The sequence below is a fragment of the Bombina bombina genome, chromosome 6 (genome assembly GCF_027579735.1).
Source record: "Bombina bombina isolate aBomBom1 chromosome 6, aBomBom1.pri, whole genome shotgun sequence".
Lineage (NCBI taxonomy): Eukaryota > Metazoa > Chordata > Amphibia > Anura > Bombinatoridae > Bombina > Bombina bombina.
The window spans coordinates 726,597,407-726,617,582 of NC_069504.1; the positions used below are offsets into that span (position 1 = coordinate 726,597,407).

General features: G+C 43.5%; 1 protein-coding gene across 1 annotated transcript in view; it reads right to left on the reverse strand.

Moving 5' to 3' along the window:
- SLC44A2 (solute carrier family 44 member 2) overlaps window positions 1-20,176 on the reverse strand; it is a gene marked incomplete in the record, with an annotated part of 587,432 nt that overhangs the window by 51,610 nt on the left and 515,646 nt on the right. The window contains 1 exon segment of the mRNA XM_053717929.1: window positions 7,366-7,469. Coding sequence (XP_053573904.1) covers window positions 7,366-7,469 — 104 coding nt within the window.

The window sequence follows — 20,176 nt, forward strand, 5'->3', positions numbered from 1 at the left end:
CTTCATAAGTTGTGTTTCTGGCGAGTCTGAAGACTCGCCAGAAACACGGCCCTTCAAGCTCCATACGGAGCTTGATAAATGGGCCTGCAAATGTGACATTGTTATACCAATTTTTAACTGGTCCCTATAAGATTCTCTATCGTCTGTGTGTTAATAAATTTGTTAAATACCAACAAACCATTGCTACGTAATTATCCTCTGCCCACTTTGAGGCGCTCCAAAGACCCTCTTGTTATCTGTAAATACTTTCAAGATATACTAGGTGTCTTGTTTTCCTGGGGAGCCAGTAGGATACAGGGTAGGCGCTGTGAGAAAACCACAACTTTTCAAATACATTTATCAGGTAAGCATAAATTTTGTTTTCTCTTGTAAAGGTGTATCCAGTCCACGGGTTCATCCATTACTTGTGGGATACCAATACCAAAGCTTTAGGACACGGATGAAGGGAGGGACAAGGCAGGAACTTAAACGGAAGGCACCACTGCCTGTAAGACCTTTCTCCCAAAAAGAGCCTCCGAAGAAGCAAAAGTATCAAATTTAAAGAATTTAGAAAAGGTATGAAGCAAAGACCAAGTCGCCGCCTTACAAATCTGTTCAACAGAGGCCTCATGTTTAAAAGCCCATGTGGAAGCTACTGCTCTAGTAGAATGAGCTGTAATTCTTTCAGGAGGCTGCTGGCCAGCAGTCTCATAAGCTAAGCGTATTATACTCCTTAGCCAAAAAGAAAGAGAAGTTGCCGAAGCCTTTTGGCCTCTCCTCTGTCCAGAGTAGACAACAAACAAAGCAGATGTTTGACGAAAATCCTTTGTAGCTTGTAAATAAAACTTTAAAGCACGAACCACATCAAGACTGTGTAATAGACGTTCCTTCTTTGAAGAAGGATTAGGACACAGTGAAGGAACAACAATCTCCTGATTGATATTCTTATTAGATACCACCTTAGGAAGAAACCCAGGTTTGGTACGTAACACTACCTTATCTGCATGGAAAATCAGATAAGGGGAATCACATTGTAAAGCAGATAACTCCGAAACTCTTCGAGCCGAGGAGATAGCTACTAGAAACAGAACTTTTCAAGATAAAAGCTTAATATCTATGGAATGCAAAGGTTCAAACGGAACCCCTTGAAGAACTTTAAGAACTAAATTTAAACTCCATGGCGGAGCAACAGGTTTAAACAGGCTTGATTCTAACTAAAGCCTGACAAAACGCCTGAACGTCTGGAACCTCAGCCAGACGTTTGTGCAAAAGAATACACAGAGCAGAAATCTGTCCCTTGAAGAAACTAGCTGACAAACCCTTCTCCAATCCTTCTTGGAGAAAAGATAATATCCTAGGAATCCTGACCTTAGTCCATGAGTAACCCTTGGATTCACACCAATGAAGATATTTACACCATATCTTATGATAGATTTTCCTGGTGACAGGCTTTCGAGCCTGAATTAAGGTATCAATGACCGAATCAGAAAAACCACGCTTTGATGGAATCAAGCGTTCAATCTCCAAGCAGTCAGACGTAGAGAAATTAGATTTGGATGTTTGAAGGGACCTTGAAGTAGAAGGTCCTGCCTTAGCGGCAGAGTCCATGGTGGAAAGGATGACATGTCCACCAGATCTGCATACCAAGTCCTGCGTGGCCACGCAGGGGCTATCAAGATCACCAAAGCTCTCTCCTGCCTGATCTTGGCAATCAGACGAGGGAGCAGAAGAAACGGTGGAAACACATAAGCCAGGCTGAAGGACCAGGGCGCTGCTAGAGCATCTATCAGCACTGCCTTGGGAACCCTGGAGCTGGACCCGTAACAAGGAAGCTTGGCGTTCTGACGAGACGCCATGAGATCCAGTTCTGGTTTGCCCCAAAGTTGGATCAACTGGGCAAATACCTCTGGATGGAGCTCCCACTCTCCCGGATGAAAAGTCTGCCGACTTAGAAAATCCGCCTCCCAGTTCTCTACTCCTGGGATATGGATAGCTGAGAGATGGCAAGAATGAACCTCTTTGAAACCTCCAACATTGCCAGGGGGCTCCTTGTTTCCCCCCTGATGGTTGATATAGGCTACAGTCGTGATGTTGTCCGAATGAAATCTGATGAACCTGACCGCAGCTAGCTGAGGCCAAGCATGAAGAGCATTGAATATCACTCTTAGTTCCAGAATGTTTATCGGAAGGAGGGCCTCCTCCTGAGTCCGAGAACCCTGAGCCTTCAGGAAGTTCCAGACTGCACCACAGCCCAGAAGGCTGGCATCTGTCGTTACTATAGTCCAACCTGGCCTGCGGAAACTCATTCCCTTGGACAGATGGACCTGAGATAGCCACCAGAGAAGAGAATCCCTGGTCTCTTGATCCAGATTTAGTAGAGGGGACAAATCTGTGTAATCCCCATTCCACTGATTGAGCATGCGAAGTTGCAGTGGTCTGAGATGTAGGCGGGCAAACTGAACAATGTCCATTGCTGCTACCATTAATCCGATTACCTCCATACACTGAGCCACTTACGGACGAGAAATGGAATAAAGAGCACGGCAGGAAGTTAGAAGTTTTGACAACCTGACCTCTGTCAGATAAATCTTCATTTCTACTGAATCTATCAAGAGTTCCTAGGAAGGAAACTCTTGTGAGAGGTGAGAGAGAACGCTTTCCTTCGTTCACCTTCCACCCGTGAGACCTTAGGAATGCCAGAACAATATCCGTATGGGACCTGGCGATTTGAAAAGTTAACGCCTGTATAAGTATGTCGTCTAGGTAAGGGGCTACTGCTATACCCCGCGGTCTTAGAACCGCCAGAAGGGACCCTAGAACCTTCATAAGATTCTTGGTGCTGTGGCTAACCCAAAGGGAAGAGCCACAAACTGGTAATGCCTGTCTAGGAAGGAGAACTTGAGAAACTGATGATGATCCCTGTGTATCGGAATATGTAGATAAGCATCCTTTAAATCCACGGTAGTCATATATTGACCCTCCTGGATCATAGGTAGGATGGTTCGAATAGTCTCCATCTTGAAGGATGGGACCCAGAGAAATTTGTCTGAAAGTTCCCTCTTTCTTGGGAACTATAAATAGATTTAGTAAAAAAGAGAATGTTCCAATTCCCTTAAGCAAAAACTTTGTGAGGCTGACGCTCTGGTTGATTAAAAGAAGTAAACTTTATTAGAATAATCCATAGGCATACAGATTGAGACCAAGGGTAAAAACAAGGTGAAACAAATAGGGTCTGCCCTTTGAAGGGGATATTGAGAAGTTTAGACTTTGAAGTGACATCAGCTAACCAGGATTTAAGCCATAGCGCCCTATGTGTCTGAAAGGGAAAACCTGAATTTTTAGCCGTTAGCTTGGTTAAATGAAAAACGGCGTCAGAAATAAATGAATTGGCTAACTTAAGAGCTTTAAGCCTGTCAAGGATATCATCCAACGGGGTCTCTACCTGTAAAGCCTCCTCCAGAGAATCGAACCAGGAAAGCCGCTGCAGCAGTGACTGGGGCAATGCATGCAAGAGGCTGGAGAATAAAACCTTGTTGTATAAAGATTTTCTTAAGGAAACCCTCTAATTTCTTATCCATAGGATCTAGGAAAGCACAACTGTCCTCAACAGGAATAGCTGTACGCTTAGCTAGGGTAGAGACTGCTCCCTCCACCTTAGGGACCGTCTGCCACAAGTCCCGTGTAGCGGCATCTATAGGAAACATTTTCTTAAAAGCAGGAGGGGGAGAGAACGGCACAACTGGTCTATCCCATATTCCTTAGTAATAATTTCTGAAAACCTCTTAGGGATTGGAAAAACATCAGTGTAAACAGGCACAGCAAAGTATTTGTCCATTTTACACAATTTCTCTGGGACTACAATGGTGTCACAGTCATCCAGAGTCGCTAAAACCTCCCTGAGCAACACGCGGCGGTGTTCAAGCTTAAATTTAAATGCTGTCATTTCAGAGTCAGACTGAAGTAACGCCTTCCCTGAATCAGAGAAGTCACCCACAGATAGCTCTCCTGCTTCAACTTCTGCACATTGTGAGGGTATATCAGACATAGCTACTAAAGCGTCAGAGCTCTGTATTTGTTCTAGCCCCAGAGCTGTCTCGCTTTCCTTGTAACCCTGGCAGTTTGGACAATACCTCAGTGAGGGTATGATTCATAACTGCCGCCATGTCTTGTAAAGTAAACGCATTGGACGCGCTAGATGTACTTGGCGTCCCTTGAGCGGGAGTTATAGGTTCTGACACATGGGGAGAGCTAGATGGCATAACCTCCCTTTTGTCAGTCTCAGAAACCTCAGGTGATAAATCTTTAAAAGCCATAATATGGTCTTTATAACTTATAGAAAGGTCAGTGCATTTGGTACACATTCTAAGAGGGGGTTCCACAATGGCTTCTAAACATAATGAACAAGGAGTTTCCTCTATGTCAGACATGTTTAACAGACTAGTAATGAGACCAGCAAGCTTGGAAAGCACTTTAATAAATGTGAAAAAAGCAATAATAAACGGTACTGTGCCTTTAAGAGAAAAAAAACTACCACAAACTTCAAAACAGTGAAAAAAAGTAGTAAACTCAACAAAATTTTTACAGTGTGTATAAGGGACTAAAGCAGCATTGCACCCACTTGCAAATGGATGATTAACCCCTCAGGCCCAAAAACGAATTAGAAAAACTTAAAACCTGTTAACGAACAGTCAAACACACTACCACAGCCCTGCTGTGGCTCCTTCCTGCCCTTAAAAACGATTTTTGCAGGAACAAAACCCTCTATAGAGGTCCTATAAGCCAGAGGACTCCTTCAGGGAAGCTGGATGTCTCAGACTGAAAACGAAAATAGGCCCCTCCCACCATGCACTCAAAGTCAGAGGGCCTTAAAAAAAATACTCCTAGGAGTAATCTAACAAGCCATGTGGAAATTAGGCCCGAAATAAAGATTTATCACCCTCAGAGAAAAAACGTTTTTTTATTTATAAATCATGCAAATGTTTTTACACTAAGTAATATAGGTTTTAACATGAATATTATCCCTTTTTGCAAGCATGATCCCAGTTGTTAAATCACTGTATCAGGCTTACCTTAAATATACCAGGCACTGTCAGCATTTTCTAGACCTTATCATCTCTCTAGAAAAAAATATACTGAACATACCTCAAAGCAGGCAATCTGCAGACAGTCCCCCGCAACTGAAGCTTTCTTTCCATACTCTTCAGTTATGTGTGAGAACAGCAATGGACCTTAGTTACAAACCGCTAAGATCATCAAACCTCCAGGCAGAAGTCTTCTTCCAATTTCTGCCTGAGAGTAAAAACAGTACAATGCCGGTACCGTTTAAAAATAACAAACTTTTGATTGAAGGTAAAAACTACACTAAGTCACCACATCTCTCTTGATACTTCCTTTCTTGTCGAGAGCTGCAAGAGAATAACTGGGGGTGGCAGTTAGGGGAGGAGTTATATAGACAGCTCTGCTGTGGGTGTCCTCTTGCAGCTTCCTGTTGGGAAGGAAAATATCCCACAAGTAATGGATGAACCCGTGGACTGGATACACCTTTACAAGAGAAACTCCAGTCCCATTCCGAAGAGTAATACCCTCTATAAGGAACTACTCCGTATCTTCTGACACTTCTCAGCCAACCTCCTGTGACGAAAATAGAATGACTGGGGGATGAGGGGAGAGGGGGAGGTATTTAAGCTTTTGGCTGGGGTGTCTTTGCCTCCTCCTAGTGGCCAGGTTCAGTATTTCACACAAGGAATGAAGCCGTGGACTCTCCTCATATTAAGATGGAAAACGGAGCTTCCACTTAGTGCTACATGCAGTAGCTAGTTAAATAACAATCTTGCCTCCAAGACAGTTAAAAATTTACACATACATGTGGAAAAACTCCTACATATAAAAAAAATAAAATAACAGCCTTGGGAATGATTCCCACAATATAAGGAATTAACACCTAAGTCTCACACATATAAGTGCCTGCCACTGCCCAATAAAATCCTTCTCAAAGGATTTAAGTGTACCAATAAAAACAGCAGGAAAACCCTTCTTAGTGCAAGTCTCTAAACCTAGAAGACAAAAGCACTTACTTGCAATCTAGCCCTCCGGCAGGAGGACAGCTTACAAGGCGTGAAAGGACACATTCTTTTTCTACAGGTCCCTGTAAGGAGTAAGAACAGAGCAAACCTACTCTGGCTTTCTATACTAGGGCAGCAATATGTTAGGAAACAAAGCAAGGTCCACCTCACAAGTTCCTAACTGCTTTAAAGCCACCACTACTCTACTGCAGAGATTGACGTGGACTACAGCTATACCCAAAAATCTTGCTTGTAGCAAAAAGAAATCCAATATTCTTCAGACACCAAACCTTACCTGCTCCATTGACACAGGAGAAGAGAATAACTGAGAATTGTGGGTAGGGGAGTGACACACAACAGCTTTGCTGTGATGCTCTTTGCCTCCTCCTGCTGGCCAGGAGTGATATTCCCACTAGTAATTGATGACGTTGTGGACTCTCCATAGCTTAGGAAAGAAAGTTAGTATTGTAATGTAGGGATTACCCTCCAATCTATTACCGTTAGCAGATGACACCTCCCACCTCCCTGATCCCTCCCAAACAGCTCTCATCCACCCCAACCCACCACCATCTGAGGTACTGGTAGACAGTCTGCCAGTATGGTTTTTTGTTTTCCTGCAGTGTAGGGATCCCTCCTCAACCCTCCTTGTCTGCCAGTACCCAGTTCTAATTTAATTCTATTTTAATCATTTACATTTCCTCCCCCAAAATTGTAAATTTAGTGACCCCCTCTGCCGTCTACCCGCCTTCCCTCTTACACCGGCACCAACAAAGATAGTTACAGACAGTGACACTATCTATCTGTGTCACTATCTACCAATATGGGTTCATATGGTAATGGAGCACATATGATGGCAGATGCTGGAAGCCCACAAGCAGCAATTCTTGGTTGTCAATGTCTGGGCTTCCAGCATTATGGACGTAGATCTACTTTATGCATACAATGGGCTATGTACAGCATAATGAAGCTCTACGTCTATATGGGCAAAGGGTTTAAACAACTTTCCAATTTTCTAATATTTTAATTAGCTTCATTCTCTTGATATCCTATGATTACGACATATCTAGATAGGTTTAGGAGCAGCAGAGTACTACTGGGAGCGAGCTGTCAATTGGTAGCTGCACATGTTTGCCTCTTGTTATTGGCTCACCTGATTTGTTCAGTTAGCTCCCAGTAGTGCAAGCTGTGCTCCTTCAAAGAGAGATAAGAGCAAATTAGATAATAGAGATAAATAGGAAAGTTGTTTAAAATGGTATGCTCCATCTCAAAAATGTTGGGTTTCATTTTACTGCATCCCTTATCCTTTTTAAGTTCCAAATCTTACCATGATGTAGGCATTGCGATTAAGAAATTTGATGAACTTCTCAAGACACCAAAAACAGCATTTCAAACAACACAGGAGGAATCTAGCAAATTTATTTTCTGATCCTGTAGTGGGAAAAAAATAAATAGTATGTTAAAGGGACAGTCTACTCCAGAATTGTTATAGTTTAAAAAGCTAGCTGATTCCTTTATTACCCATTCCCCAGTTTTGGATAACCAACACGGTTATAGTAATACAGGCATACCTCGTTTTAACCCCTTAAGGACAAGGCCATTTTTCAATTTCTTTCCCTTAAAGGGACATTAAGCCCCCCAAAAAATGTTCATGATTCAGACAGACAATACAATTTTAAACAAAATTCCAATTTACTTATTTTATCTAATTTGCTTCATTCTTTAGATAAACTTTGTTAAAGAAATAGCAATGCACATGGGTGACCCAATCACATGAGGCATCTATGTGCAGCCACCAATCAGAAGCTACTGAGCCTATCTAGATATGCTTTTCAGGAAGGAATATCAAGAAAATGAAGCAAATTATATAATAGAAGTAAATTAGAAAGTTGTTTAAAATGGTATTCTCTATCTGAATCATGAAATAAAACATTTGGATTTAATGTCCCTTTAAGGACCAGGGCTATTTTTACATTTCTGCGGTGTTTGTGTTTAGCTTACTCATTTACTGTACCCACACATATTTATATATATATATATATATATATATATATATATATATATATATATATATATATATATATATAAAACAAGTTTTTCTCGCCATTAAATGGACTTTCCAAAGATACCATTATTTTCATCATATCTTAGAATTTACTTTAAAAAAAAACAAAAAAAAACATAATTTATGCTTACCTGATAAATTCCTTTCTCCTGTAGTGTAGTCAGTCCACGGGTCATCCATTACTTATGGGATATTAACTCCTCCCCAACAGGAAGTGCAAGAGGATCACCCAAGCAGAGCTGCTATATAGCTCCTCCTCTCTACGTCATACCCAGTCATTCAACCGAAACCAAACGAGAAAGGAGAAACTATAGGGTGCAGTGGTGACTGGAGTATAATTTAAATTTTAGACCTGCCATAAAAAAAACAGGACGGGCCGTGGACTGACTACACTACAGGAGAAAGGAATTTATCAGGTAAGCATAAATTATGTTTTCTCCTGTTAAGTGTAGTCAGTCCACGGGTCATCCATTACTTATGGGATACCAATACCAAAGCTAAAGTACACGGATGACGGGAGGGACAGGCAGGATCTTTACATGGAAGGAACCACTGCCTGAAGAACCTTTCTCCCAAAAACAGCCTCAGAAGAAGCAAAAGTGTCAAATTTGTAAAATTTGGAAAAAGTATGAAGAGAAGACCAAGTTGCAGCCTTGCAAATCTGTTCAGAGGCCTCATTCTTAAAGGCCCACGTGGAAGCCACAGCTCTCGTAGAATGAGCTGTAATTCTTTCAGGAGGCTGCTGTCCAGCAGTCTCATAGGCTAAACGTATTATGCTACGAAGCCAAAAAGAGAGAGAGGTAGCAGATGCTTTTTGACCTCTCCTCTGTCCAGAATAAACTACAAACAGGGAAGATGTTTGGCGAAAATCTTTAGTTGCCTGTAAATAAAATTTCAGGGCACGGACTACGTCTAGATTGTGCAGAAGTCGTTCCTTCTTTGAAGAAGGGTTAGGGCACAATGATGGAACAACAATCTCTTGATTGATATTCTTGTTAGTGACTACCTTAGGTAAGAACCCAGGTTTAGTACGCAGAACTACCTTGTCTGAATGAAAAATCAGATAAGGAGAATCACAATGTAAGGCCGATAATTCAGAGACTCTACGAGCCGAGGAAATAGCCATTAAAAACAGAACTTTCCAAGATAACAGCTTGATATCAATGGAATGAAGGGGTTCAAACGGAACACCCTGTAAAACGTTAAGAACTAAGTTTAAGCTCCACGGTGGAGCAACAGTCTTAAACACAGGCTTAATCCTGGCCAAAGCCCGACAAAAAGCCTGAACGTCTGGAACTTCTGACAGACGTTTGTGTAAAAGGATGGACAGAGCTGATATCTGTCCCTTTAAAGAACTTGCAGATAAACCCTTTTCTAAACCTTCTTGTAGAAAAGACAATATCCTAGGAATCCTAACCTTACTCCATGAGTAACTCTTGGATTCGCACCAGTGTAAATATTTACGCCATATCTTATGGTAAATTTTCCTGGTAACAGGTTTCCTAGCCTGTATTAAGGTATCAATTACTGACTCCGAAAATCCACGCTTTGATAAAATCAAGCGCTCAATCTCCATGCAGTCAGCTTCAGAGAAATTAGATTTTGATGTTTGAAAGGACCCTGAATTAGAAGGTCCTGTCTCAGAGGCAGCGACCAAGGTGGACAGGATGACATGTCCACTAGATCTGCATACCAGGTCCTGCGTGGCCACGCAGGCGCTATTAGAATCACCGATGCTTTCTCCTGTTTGATCCTGGCAATCAATCGAGGAAGTATCGGGAAGGGTGGAAACACATAAGCCATCTTGAAGGTCCAATGTGCTGTCAGAGCATCTATCAGGACCGCTCCCGGGTCCCTGGATCTGGACCCGTAACAAGGAAGCTTGGCGTTCTGGCGAGACGCCATGAGATCCATATCTGGTTTGCCCCAACGTCGAAGTATTTGGGCAAAGACCTCCGGATGAAGTTCCCACTCCCCCGGATGAAAAGTCTGGCGACTTAGGAAATCCGCCTCCCAGTTCTCCACGCCTGGGATGTGGATCGCTGACAGGTGGCAAGAGTGAGACTCTGCCCAGCGAATTATCTTTGAAACTTCCATCATCGCTAGGGAACTCCTTGTCCCTCCCTGATGGTTGATGTAAGCCACAGTCGTGATGTTGTCCGACTGAAACCTGATGAACCTCAGAGTTGCTAACTGAGGCCAAGTCAGAAGGGCATTGAGAACTGCTCTCAATTCCAGGATGTTTATTGGAAGGAGACTCTCCTCCTGAGTCCATGATCCCTGAGCCTTCAGGGAATTCCAGACAGCGCCCCAAACCTAGTAGGCTGGCGTCTGTTGTTACAATTGTCCAGTCTGGCCTGCTGAAGGGCATCCCCCTGGACAGATGTGGCCGAGAAAGCCACCATAGAAGAGAATCTCTGGTCTCTTGATCCAGATTCAGCATAGGGGACAAATCTGAGTAATCCCCATTCCACTGACTTAGCATGCACAATTGCAGCGGTCTGAGATGCAGGCGTGCAAAAGGTACTATGTCCATTGCCGCTACCATTAAACCGATTACCTCCATGCATTGAGCCACTGACGGGTGTTGAATGGAATGAAGGACACGGCAAGCATTTAGAAGTTTTGTTAACCTGTCCTCTGTCAGGTAAATTTTCATTTCTACAGAATCTATAAGAGTCCCCAAGAAGGGAACTCTTGTGAGTGGCAGTAGAGAACTCTTTTCTAGGTTCACCTTTCACCCATGCGACCTTAGAAATGCCAGAACTAACTCTGTATGAGACTTGGCAGTTTGGAAATTTGACGCTTGTATCAGAATGTCGTCTAGGTATGGAGCTACCGCTATTCCTCGCGGTCTTAGTACCGCCAGAAGAGAGCCCAGGACCTTTGTAAAGATTCTTGGAGCCGTAGCTAACCCGAAGGGAAGAGCTACAAACTGATAATGCCTGTCTAGGAAGGCAAACCTTAGGTACCGGTAATGATCCTTGTGAATCGGTATGTGAAGGTACGCATCCTTTAGATCCACTGTGGTCATGTACTGACCCTTTTGGATCATAGGTAAGATTGTCCGAATAGTTTCCATTTTGAACGATGGAACTCTTAGGAATTTGTTTAGGATCTTTAAATCCAAGATTGGTCTGAAGGTTCCCTCTTTCTTGGGAACCACAAACAGATTTGAGTAAAACCCTTGTCCGTGTTCCGACCGCGGAACCGGGTGGATCACTCCCATTAGCAAAAGATCTTGAACACAGCGTAGAAACGCCTCTTTCTTTGTCTGGTTTGTTGACAACCTTGAAAGATGAAATCTCCCTTTGGGAGGAGAAGCTTTGAAGTCCAGAAGATATCCCTGGGATATGATCTCTAACGCCCAGGGATCCTGGACATCTCTTGCCCAAGCCTGGGCGAAGAGAGAAAGTCTGCCCCCTACTAGATCAGTTTCCGGATCGGGGGCCCTCACTTCATGCTGTCTTAGGGGCGGCAGCAGGTTTTCTGGCCTGCTTGCCCTTGTTCCAGGTCTGGTTAGGTTTCCAGCCCTGTCTGTAACGAGCAACAGTTCCTTCCTGTTTTGGAGCGGAGGAAGTTGATGCTGCTCCTGCCTTGAAGTTACGAAAGGCACGAAATTTAGACTGTCTAGCCCTTGGTTTGGCTCTGTCTTGAGGCAGGGCATGTCCCTTACCTCCAGTAATGTCAGCGATAATTTCTTTCAAACCAGGCCCAAATAATGTCTGCCCTTTGAAAGGTATGTTAAGCAATTTAGATTTAGAAGTCACATCGGCTGACCAGGATTTTAGCCACAGCGCTCTGCGCGCCTGGATGGCGAATCCGGAATTCTTAGCCGTAAGCTTAGTTAAATGTACTACGGCATCAGAAATAAATGAATTAGCTAGCTTAAGGACTCTAAGCTTGTCTATAATTTAATCCAATGGAACTGAGCTAATGGTCTCCTCTAGAGACTCAAACCAAAATGCCGCCGCAGCCGTCACAGGCGCAATGCATGCGAGGGGTTGTAATATAAAACCTTGTTGAGTAAACATTTTCTTAAGGTAACCCTCTAATTTTTTGTCCATTGGGTCTGAAAAGGCACAGCTATCCTCCACCGGGATAGTGGTACGCTTAGCCAGAGTAGAAACTGCTCCTTCCACCTTAGGGACCGTCTGCCATAAGTCCCGTGTGGTGGCGTCTATTGGAAACAATTTTCTAAATATAGGAGGGGGGGGGGGAAAAGGGCACACCGGGCCTATCCCACTCCTTAGTAATAATTTCTGTAAGCCTCTTAGGTATAGGAAAAACGTCAGTACACGCCGGTACCGCATAGTATCTATCCAGCCTACATAATTTCTCTGGGATTGCAACCGTGTTACAATCATTCAGAGCCGCTAATACCTCCCCTAGCAATACACAGAGGTTCTCAAGCTTAAATTTAAAATTCGAAATGTCTGAGTCCAGTCTATTTGGATCAGATCCGTCACCCACAGAATGAAGCTCTCCGTCTTCATGTTCTCCCATTTGTGACGCAGTATCAGACATGGCTCTAACATTATCAGCGTACTCTGTTCTCACCCCAGAGTGGTCGCGTTTACCTCTAAGTTCTGGTAATTTAGATAAAACTTCAGTCATAACATTAGCCATGTCTTGTAAAGTGATTTGTAATGGCCGCCCTGATGTACTTGGCGTCGCAATATCACGCACCTCCTGAGCGGGAGATGCAGGTACTGACACGTGAGGAGAGTTAGTCTGCATAACTTTCCCCTCGTTGTCTGGTGAAATTTTCTTAAAATGTACAGATTGGCTTTTATTTAAAGTAGCATCAATGCAATTAGTACACAAATTTCTATTGGGCTCCACATTGGCTTTTGAACATATTGCACAAAGAGATTCCTCTGTGTCAGACATGTTAAAACAAACTAGCAATTAGCCTAGCAAGCTTGGAAAATACTTTTCAAATAAATTTGCAAGCAATATAAAAAACGTTACTGTGCCTTTAAGAAGCACACAAAAACTGTCACAGTTGAAATAACAATGAACCGGATTAGTTATAGAAACCAAACCTTCACAGTAAATGCATTAAGTTAGCAAAGGATTGCACTCACTAGCAATGGATGATTAACCCCTTAATATCAGAAAAAACGGATAACAATTGAAAATATAAGCGTTTTTATCACAGTCAAGCACAGTCTCACAGGTCTGCTGTGAGTGATTACCTCCCTCAAAACTAGTTTTGAAGACCCCTGAGCTCTTGTAGAGACGTCCTGGATCATGCAGGGAGAAGGCAGACTGTGACTGAATTTCTAATGCGCAGTAAAAGCGCCAAAATAGGCCCCTCCCACTCACAATACAACAGTGAGGGAAGCTCAGTAAACTGTTTTAATTCAAAACAAACGACAGCCATGTGGAAAATAACGCCCAAAACAATTTTTCACCAAGTACCTCAGATAAATAAACGATTAACATGCCAGCAAACGTTTAAAAACAGAATTTATGTTTACCTGATAAATTACTTTCTCCAACGGTGTGTCCGGTCCACGGCGTCATCCTTACTTGTGGGATATTCTCTTCCCCAACAGGAAATGGCAAAGAGCCCAGCAAAGCTGGTCACATGATCCCTCCTAGGCTCCGCCTACCCCAGTCATTCGACCGACGTTAAGGAGGAATATTTGCATAGGAGAAACCATATGATACCGTGGTGACTGTAGTTAAAGAAAATAAATTATCAGACCTGATTAAAAAAAACAGGGCGGGCCGTGGACCGGACACACCGATGGAGAAAGTAATTTATCAGGTAAACATAAATTCTGTTTTCTCCAACATAGGTGTGTCCGGTCCACGGCGTCATCCTTACTTGTGGGAACCAATACCAAAGCTTTAGGACACGGATGATGGGAGGGAGCAAATCAGGTCACCTAGATGGAAGGCACCACGGCTTGCAAAACCTTTCTCCCAAAAATAGCCTCAGAAGAAGCAAAAGTATCAAACTTGTAAAATTTGGTAAAAGTGTGCAGTGAAGACCAAGTCGCTGCCCTACATATCTGATCAACAGAAGCCTCGTTCTTGAAGGCCCATGTGGAAGCCACAGCCCTAGTGGAATGAGCTGTGATTCTTTCGGGAGGCTGCCGTCCGGCAGTCTCGTAAGCCAATCTGATGATGCTTTTAATCCAAAAAGAGAGAGAGGTAGAAGTTGCTTTTTGACCTCTCCTTTTACCGGAATAAACAACAAACAAGGAAGATGTTTGTCTAAAATCCTTTGTAGCATCTAAATAGAATTTTAGAGCGCGAACAACATCCAAATTGTGCAACAAACGTTCCTTCTTCGAAACTGGTTTCGGACACAGAGAAGGTACGATAATCTCCTGGTTAATGTTTTTGTTAGAAACAACTTTTGGAAGAAAACCAGGTTTAGTACGTAAAACCACCTTATCTGCATGGAACACCAGATAAGGAGGAGAACACTGCAGAGCAGATAATTCTGAAACTCTTCTAGCAGAAGAAATTGCAACCAAAAACAAAGCTTTCCAAGATAATAACTTAATATCAACGGAATGTAAGGGTTCAAACGGAACCCCCTGAAGAACTGAAAGAACTAAGTTGAGACTCCAAGGAGGAGTCAAAGGTTTGTAAACAGGCTTGATTCTAACCAGAGCCTGAACAAAGGCTTGAACATCTGGCACAGCTGCCAGCTTTTTGTGAAGTAACACAGACAAGGCAGAAATCTGTCCCTTCAGGGAACTTGCAGATAATCCTTTTTCCAATCCTTCTTGAAGGAAGGATAGAATCTTAGGAATCTTAACCTTGTCCCAAGGGAATCCTTTAGATTCACACCAACAGATATATTTTTTCCAAATTTTGTGGTAAATCTTTCTAGTTTCAGGCTTTCTGGCCTGAACAAGAGTATCGATAACAGAATCTGAGAACCCTCGCTTCGATAAGATCAAGCGTTCAATCTCCAAGCAGTCAGCTGGAGTGAGACCAGATTCGGATGTTCGAACGGACCTTGAACAAGAAGGTCTCGTCTCAAAGGTAGCTTCCATGGTGGAGCCGATGACATATTCACCAGATCTGCATACCAAGTCCTGCGTGGCCACGCAGGAGCTATCAAGATCACCGACGCCCTTTCCTGATTGATCCTGGCTACCAGCCTGGGGATGAGAGGAAACGGCGGGAATACATAAGCTAGTTTGAAGGTCCAAGGTGCTACTAGTGCATCCACTAGAGCCGCCTTGGGATCCCTGGATCTGGACCCGTAGCAAGGAACTTTGAATTTCTGACGAGAGGCCATCAGATCCATGTCTGGAATGCCCCACAGTTGAGTGACTTGGGCAAAGATTTCCGGATGGAGTTCCCACTCCCCCGGATGCAATGTCTGACGACTCAGAAAATCCGCTTCCCAATTTTCCACTCCTGGGATGTGGATAGCAGACAGGTGGCAGGAGTGAGACTCCGCCCATAGAATGATTTTGGTCACTTCTTCCATCGCCAGGGAACTCCTTGTTCCCCCCTGATGGTTGATGTACGCAACAGTTGTCATGTTGTCTGATTGAAACCGTATGAACTTGGCCCTCGCTAGCTGAGGCCAAGCCTTGAGAGCATTGAATATCGCTCTCAGTTCCAGAATATTTATCGGTAGAAGAGATTCTTCCCGAGACCAAAGACCCTGAGCTTTCAGGGATCCCCAGACCGCGCCCCAGCCCATCAGACTGGCGTCGGTCGTGACAATGACCCACTCTGGTCTGCGGAAGGTCATCCCTTGAGACAGGTTGTCCAGGGACAGCCACCAACGGAGTGAGTCTCTGGTCCTCTGATTTACTTGTATCCTCGGAGACAAGTTTGTATAGTCCCCATTCCACTGACTGAGCATGCACAGTTGTAATGGTCTTAGATGAATGCGCGCAAAAGGAACTATGTCCATTGCCGCTACCATCAAACCTATCACTTCCATGCACTGCGCTATGGAAGGAAGAGGAACGGAATGAAGTATCCGACAAGAGTCTAGAAGTTTTGTTTTTCTGGCCTCTGTCAGAAAAATCCTCATTTCTAAGGAGTCTATTATTGTCCCCAAGAAGGGAACCCTTGTTGACGGAGATAGAGAACTCTTTTCCACGTTCACTTTCCATCCGTGAGATCTGAGAAAGGCCAGGACGATGTCCGTGTGAGCCTTTGCTTGAGGAAGGGACGACGCTTGAATCAGAATGTCGTCCAAGTAAGGTACTACAGCAATGCCCCTTGGTCTTAGCACAGCTAGAAGGGACCCTAGTACCTTTGTGAAAATCCTTGGAGCAGTGGCTAATCCGAAAGGAAGCGCCACGAACTGGTAATGCTTGTCCAGGAATGCGAACCTTAGGAACCGATGATGTTCCTTGTGGATAGGAATATGTAGATACGCATCCTTTAAATCCACCGTGGTCATGAATTGACCTTCCTGGATGGAAGGAAGAATTGTTCGAATGGTTTCCATTTTGAACGATGGAACCTTGAGAAACTTGTTTAAGATCTTGAGATCTAAGATTGGTCTGAACGTTCCCTCTTTTTTGGGAACTATGAACAGATTGGAGTAGAACCCCGTCCCTTGTTCTCCTAATGGAACAGGATGAATCACTCCCATTTTTAACAGGTCTTCTACACAACGTAAGAATGCCTGTCTTTTTATGTGGTCTGAAGACAACTGAGACCTGTGGAACCTCCCCCTTGGGGGAAGCCCCTTGAATTCCAGAAGATAACCTTGGGAGACTATTTCTAGCGCCCAAGGATCCAGAACATCTCTTGCCCAAGCCCGAGCGAAGAGAGAGAGTCTGCCCCCCACCAGATCCGGTCCCGGATCGGGGGCCAACAGTTCATGCTGTCTTGGTAGCAGTGGCAGGTTTCTTGGCCTGCTTTCCCTTGTTCCAGCCTTGCATTGGTCTCCAAGCTGGCTTGGCTTGAGAAGTATTACCCTCTTGCTTAGAGGACGTAGCACTTGGGGCTGGTCCGTTTCTACGAAAGGGACGAAAATTAGGTTTATTTTTGGCCTTGAAAGGCCGATCCTGAGGAAGGGCGTGGCCCTTACCCCCAGTGATATCAGAGATAATCTCTTTCAAGTCAGGGCCAAACAGCGTTTTCCCCTTGAAAGGAATGTTAAGTAGCTTGTTCTTGGAAGACGCATCAGCTGACCAAGATTTCAACCAAAGCGCTCTGCGCGCCACAATAGCAAACCCAGAATTCTTAGCCGCTAACCTAGCCAATTGCAAAGTGGCGTCTAGGGTGAAAGAATTAGCCAATTTGAGAGCATTGATTCTGTCCATAATCTCCTCATAAGGAAGAGAATCACTATCGACCGCCTTTACCAGCTCATCAAACCAGAAACACGCGGCTGTAGCGACAGGGACAATGCATGAAATTGGTTGTAGAAGGTAACCCTGCTGAACAAACATCTTTTTAAGTAAACCTTCTAATTTTTTATCCATAGGATCTTTGAAAGCACAACTATCTTCTATGGGTATAGTGGTGCGTTTGTTTAAAGTGGAAACCGCTCCCTCGACCTTGGGGACTGTCTGCCATAAGTCCTTTCTGGGGTCGACCATAGGAAACAATTTTTTAAATATGGGGGGAGGGACGAAAGGAATACCGGGCCTTTCCCATTCTTTATTTACAATGTCCGCCACCCGCTTGGGTATAGGAAAAGCTTCTGGGAGCCCCGGGACCTCTAGGAACTTGTCCATTTTACATAGTTTCTCTGGGATGACCAACTTGTCACAATCATCCAGAGTGGATAATACCTCCTTAAGCAGGATGCGGAGATGTTCCAACTTAAATTTAAACGTAATCACATCAGGTTCAGCTTGTTGAGAAATGTTCCCTGAATCAGTAATTTCTCCCTCAGACAAAACCTCCCTGGCCCCATCAGACTGGTTTAGGGGCCCTACAGAACCATTATTATCAGCGTCGTCATGCTCTTCAGTATCTAAAACAGAGCAGTCGCGCTTACGCTGATAAGTGTGCATTTTGGCTAAAATGTTTTTGACAGAATTATCCATTACAGCCGTTAATTGTTGCATAGTAAGGAGTATTGGCGCGCTAGATGTACTAGGGGCCTCCTGAGTGGGCAAGACTCGTGTAGACGAAGGAGGGAATGATGCAGTACCATGCTTACTCCCCTCACTTGAGGAATCATCTTGGGCATCATTGTCATTGTCACATAAATCACATTTATTTAAATGAGAAGGAACTCTGGCTTCCCCACATTCAGAACACAGTCTATCTGGTAGTTCAGACATGTTAAACAGGCATAAACTTGATAACAAAAAACGTTTTAAAATAAAACCGTTACTGTCACTTTAAATTTTAAACTGAACACACTTTATTACTGCAATTGCGAAAAAATATGAAGGAATTGTTCAAAATTCACCAAAATTTCACCACAGTGTCTTAAAGCTTTAAAAGTATTGCACACCAAATTTGGAAGCTTTAACCCTTAAAATAACGGAACCGGAGCCGTTTTTGACTTTAACCCCTTTACAGTCCCTGGTATCTGCTTTGCTGAGACCCAACCAAGCCCAAAGGGGAATACGATACCAAATTACGCCTTCAGAAAGTCTTTTCTATGTATCAGAGCTCCTCACACATGCGACTGCATGTCATGCCTCTCAAAAACAAGTGCGCAACACCGGCGCGAAAATGAGGCTCTGCCTATGATTTGGGAAAGCCCCTAAAGAGAAAGGTGTCTAAAAAAGTGCCTGCCGATATAATCTTATCAAAGTACCCAGATTAAATGATTCCTCAAGGCTAAATATGTGTTAATAATGAATCGATTTAGCCCAGAAAAAGTCTACAGTCTTAATAAGCCCTTGTGAAGCCCTTATTTACAATCTTAATAAACATGGCTTACCGGATCCCATAGGGAAAATGACAGCTTCCAGCATTACATCGTCTTGTTAGAATGTGTCATACCTCAAGCAGCAAGAGACTGCTCACTGTTCCCCCAACTGAAGTTAATTCCTCTCAACAGTCCTGTGTGGAACAGCCATGGATTCTAGTAACGGCTGCTAAAATCATTTTCCTCATACAAACAGAAATCTTCATCTCTTTTCTGTTTCTGAGTAAATAGTACATACCAGCACTATTTTAAAATAACAAACTCTTGATTGAATAATAAAAACTACAGTTAAACACTAAAAAACTCTAAGCCATCTCCGTGAAGATGTTGCCTGTACAACGGCAAAGAGAATGACTGGGGTAGGCGGAGCCTAGGAGGGATCATGTGACCAGCTTTGCTGGGCTCTTTGCCATTTCCTGTTGGGGAAGAGAATATCCCACAAGTAAGGATGACGCCGTGGACCGGACACACCTATGTTGGAGAAATATAATTTATGAAATGTTATTAAAAAGCCTGCTGCTAGTCGCTCACACTGCAGATTAGGCTAAAAGTTATATGTATACAGTATTTTCCCAGTGAAGTGCCATTCCCCAGAAATACTTAAGTGTAAACATACATACATATCAGCCTGATACCAGTTGCTATTACTGCATTTAAGGCTGTACTTACATTACATCGGTATTAGCAGTATTTTCTCAGTCAGTTCCATTCCTTAGAAAATAATATACTGCAACATACCTCTTTGCAGGTGAACCTGCCCGCTGTCCCCTGTTCTGAAGTTACCTCGCTCCTCAGAATGGCCGAAAACAGCAAATGGATCTTAGTTACGTCCACTAAGATCATACACAAAACTCAGGTAGATTCTTCTGATTCTTCTTCTAATGCTGCCTGAGAAAAAACAACACACTCCGGTGCCGTTTAAAAACAGAATTTATGTTTACCTGATAAATTACTTTCTCCAACGGTGTGTCCGGTCCACGGCGTCATCCTTACTTGTGGGATATTCTCTTCCCCAACAGGAAATGGCAAAGAGCCCAGCAAAGCTGGTCACATGATCCCTCCTAGGCTCCGCCTACCCCAGTCATTCGACCGACGTAAAGGAGGAATATTTGCATAGGAGAAACCATATGATACCGTGGTGACTGTAGTTAAAGAAAATAAATTATCAGACCTGATTAAAAAACCAGGGCGGGCCGTGGACCGGACACACCGTTGGAGAAAGTAATTTAT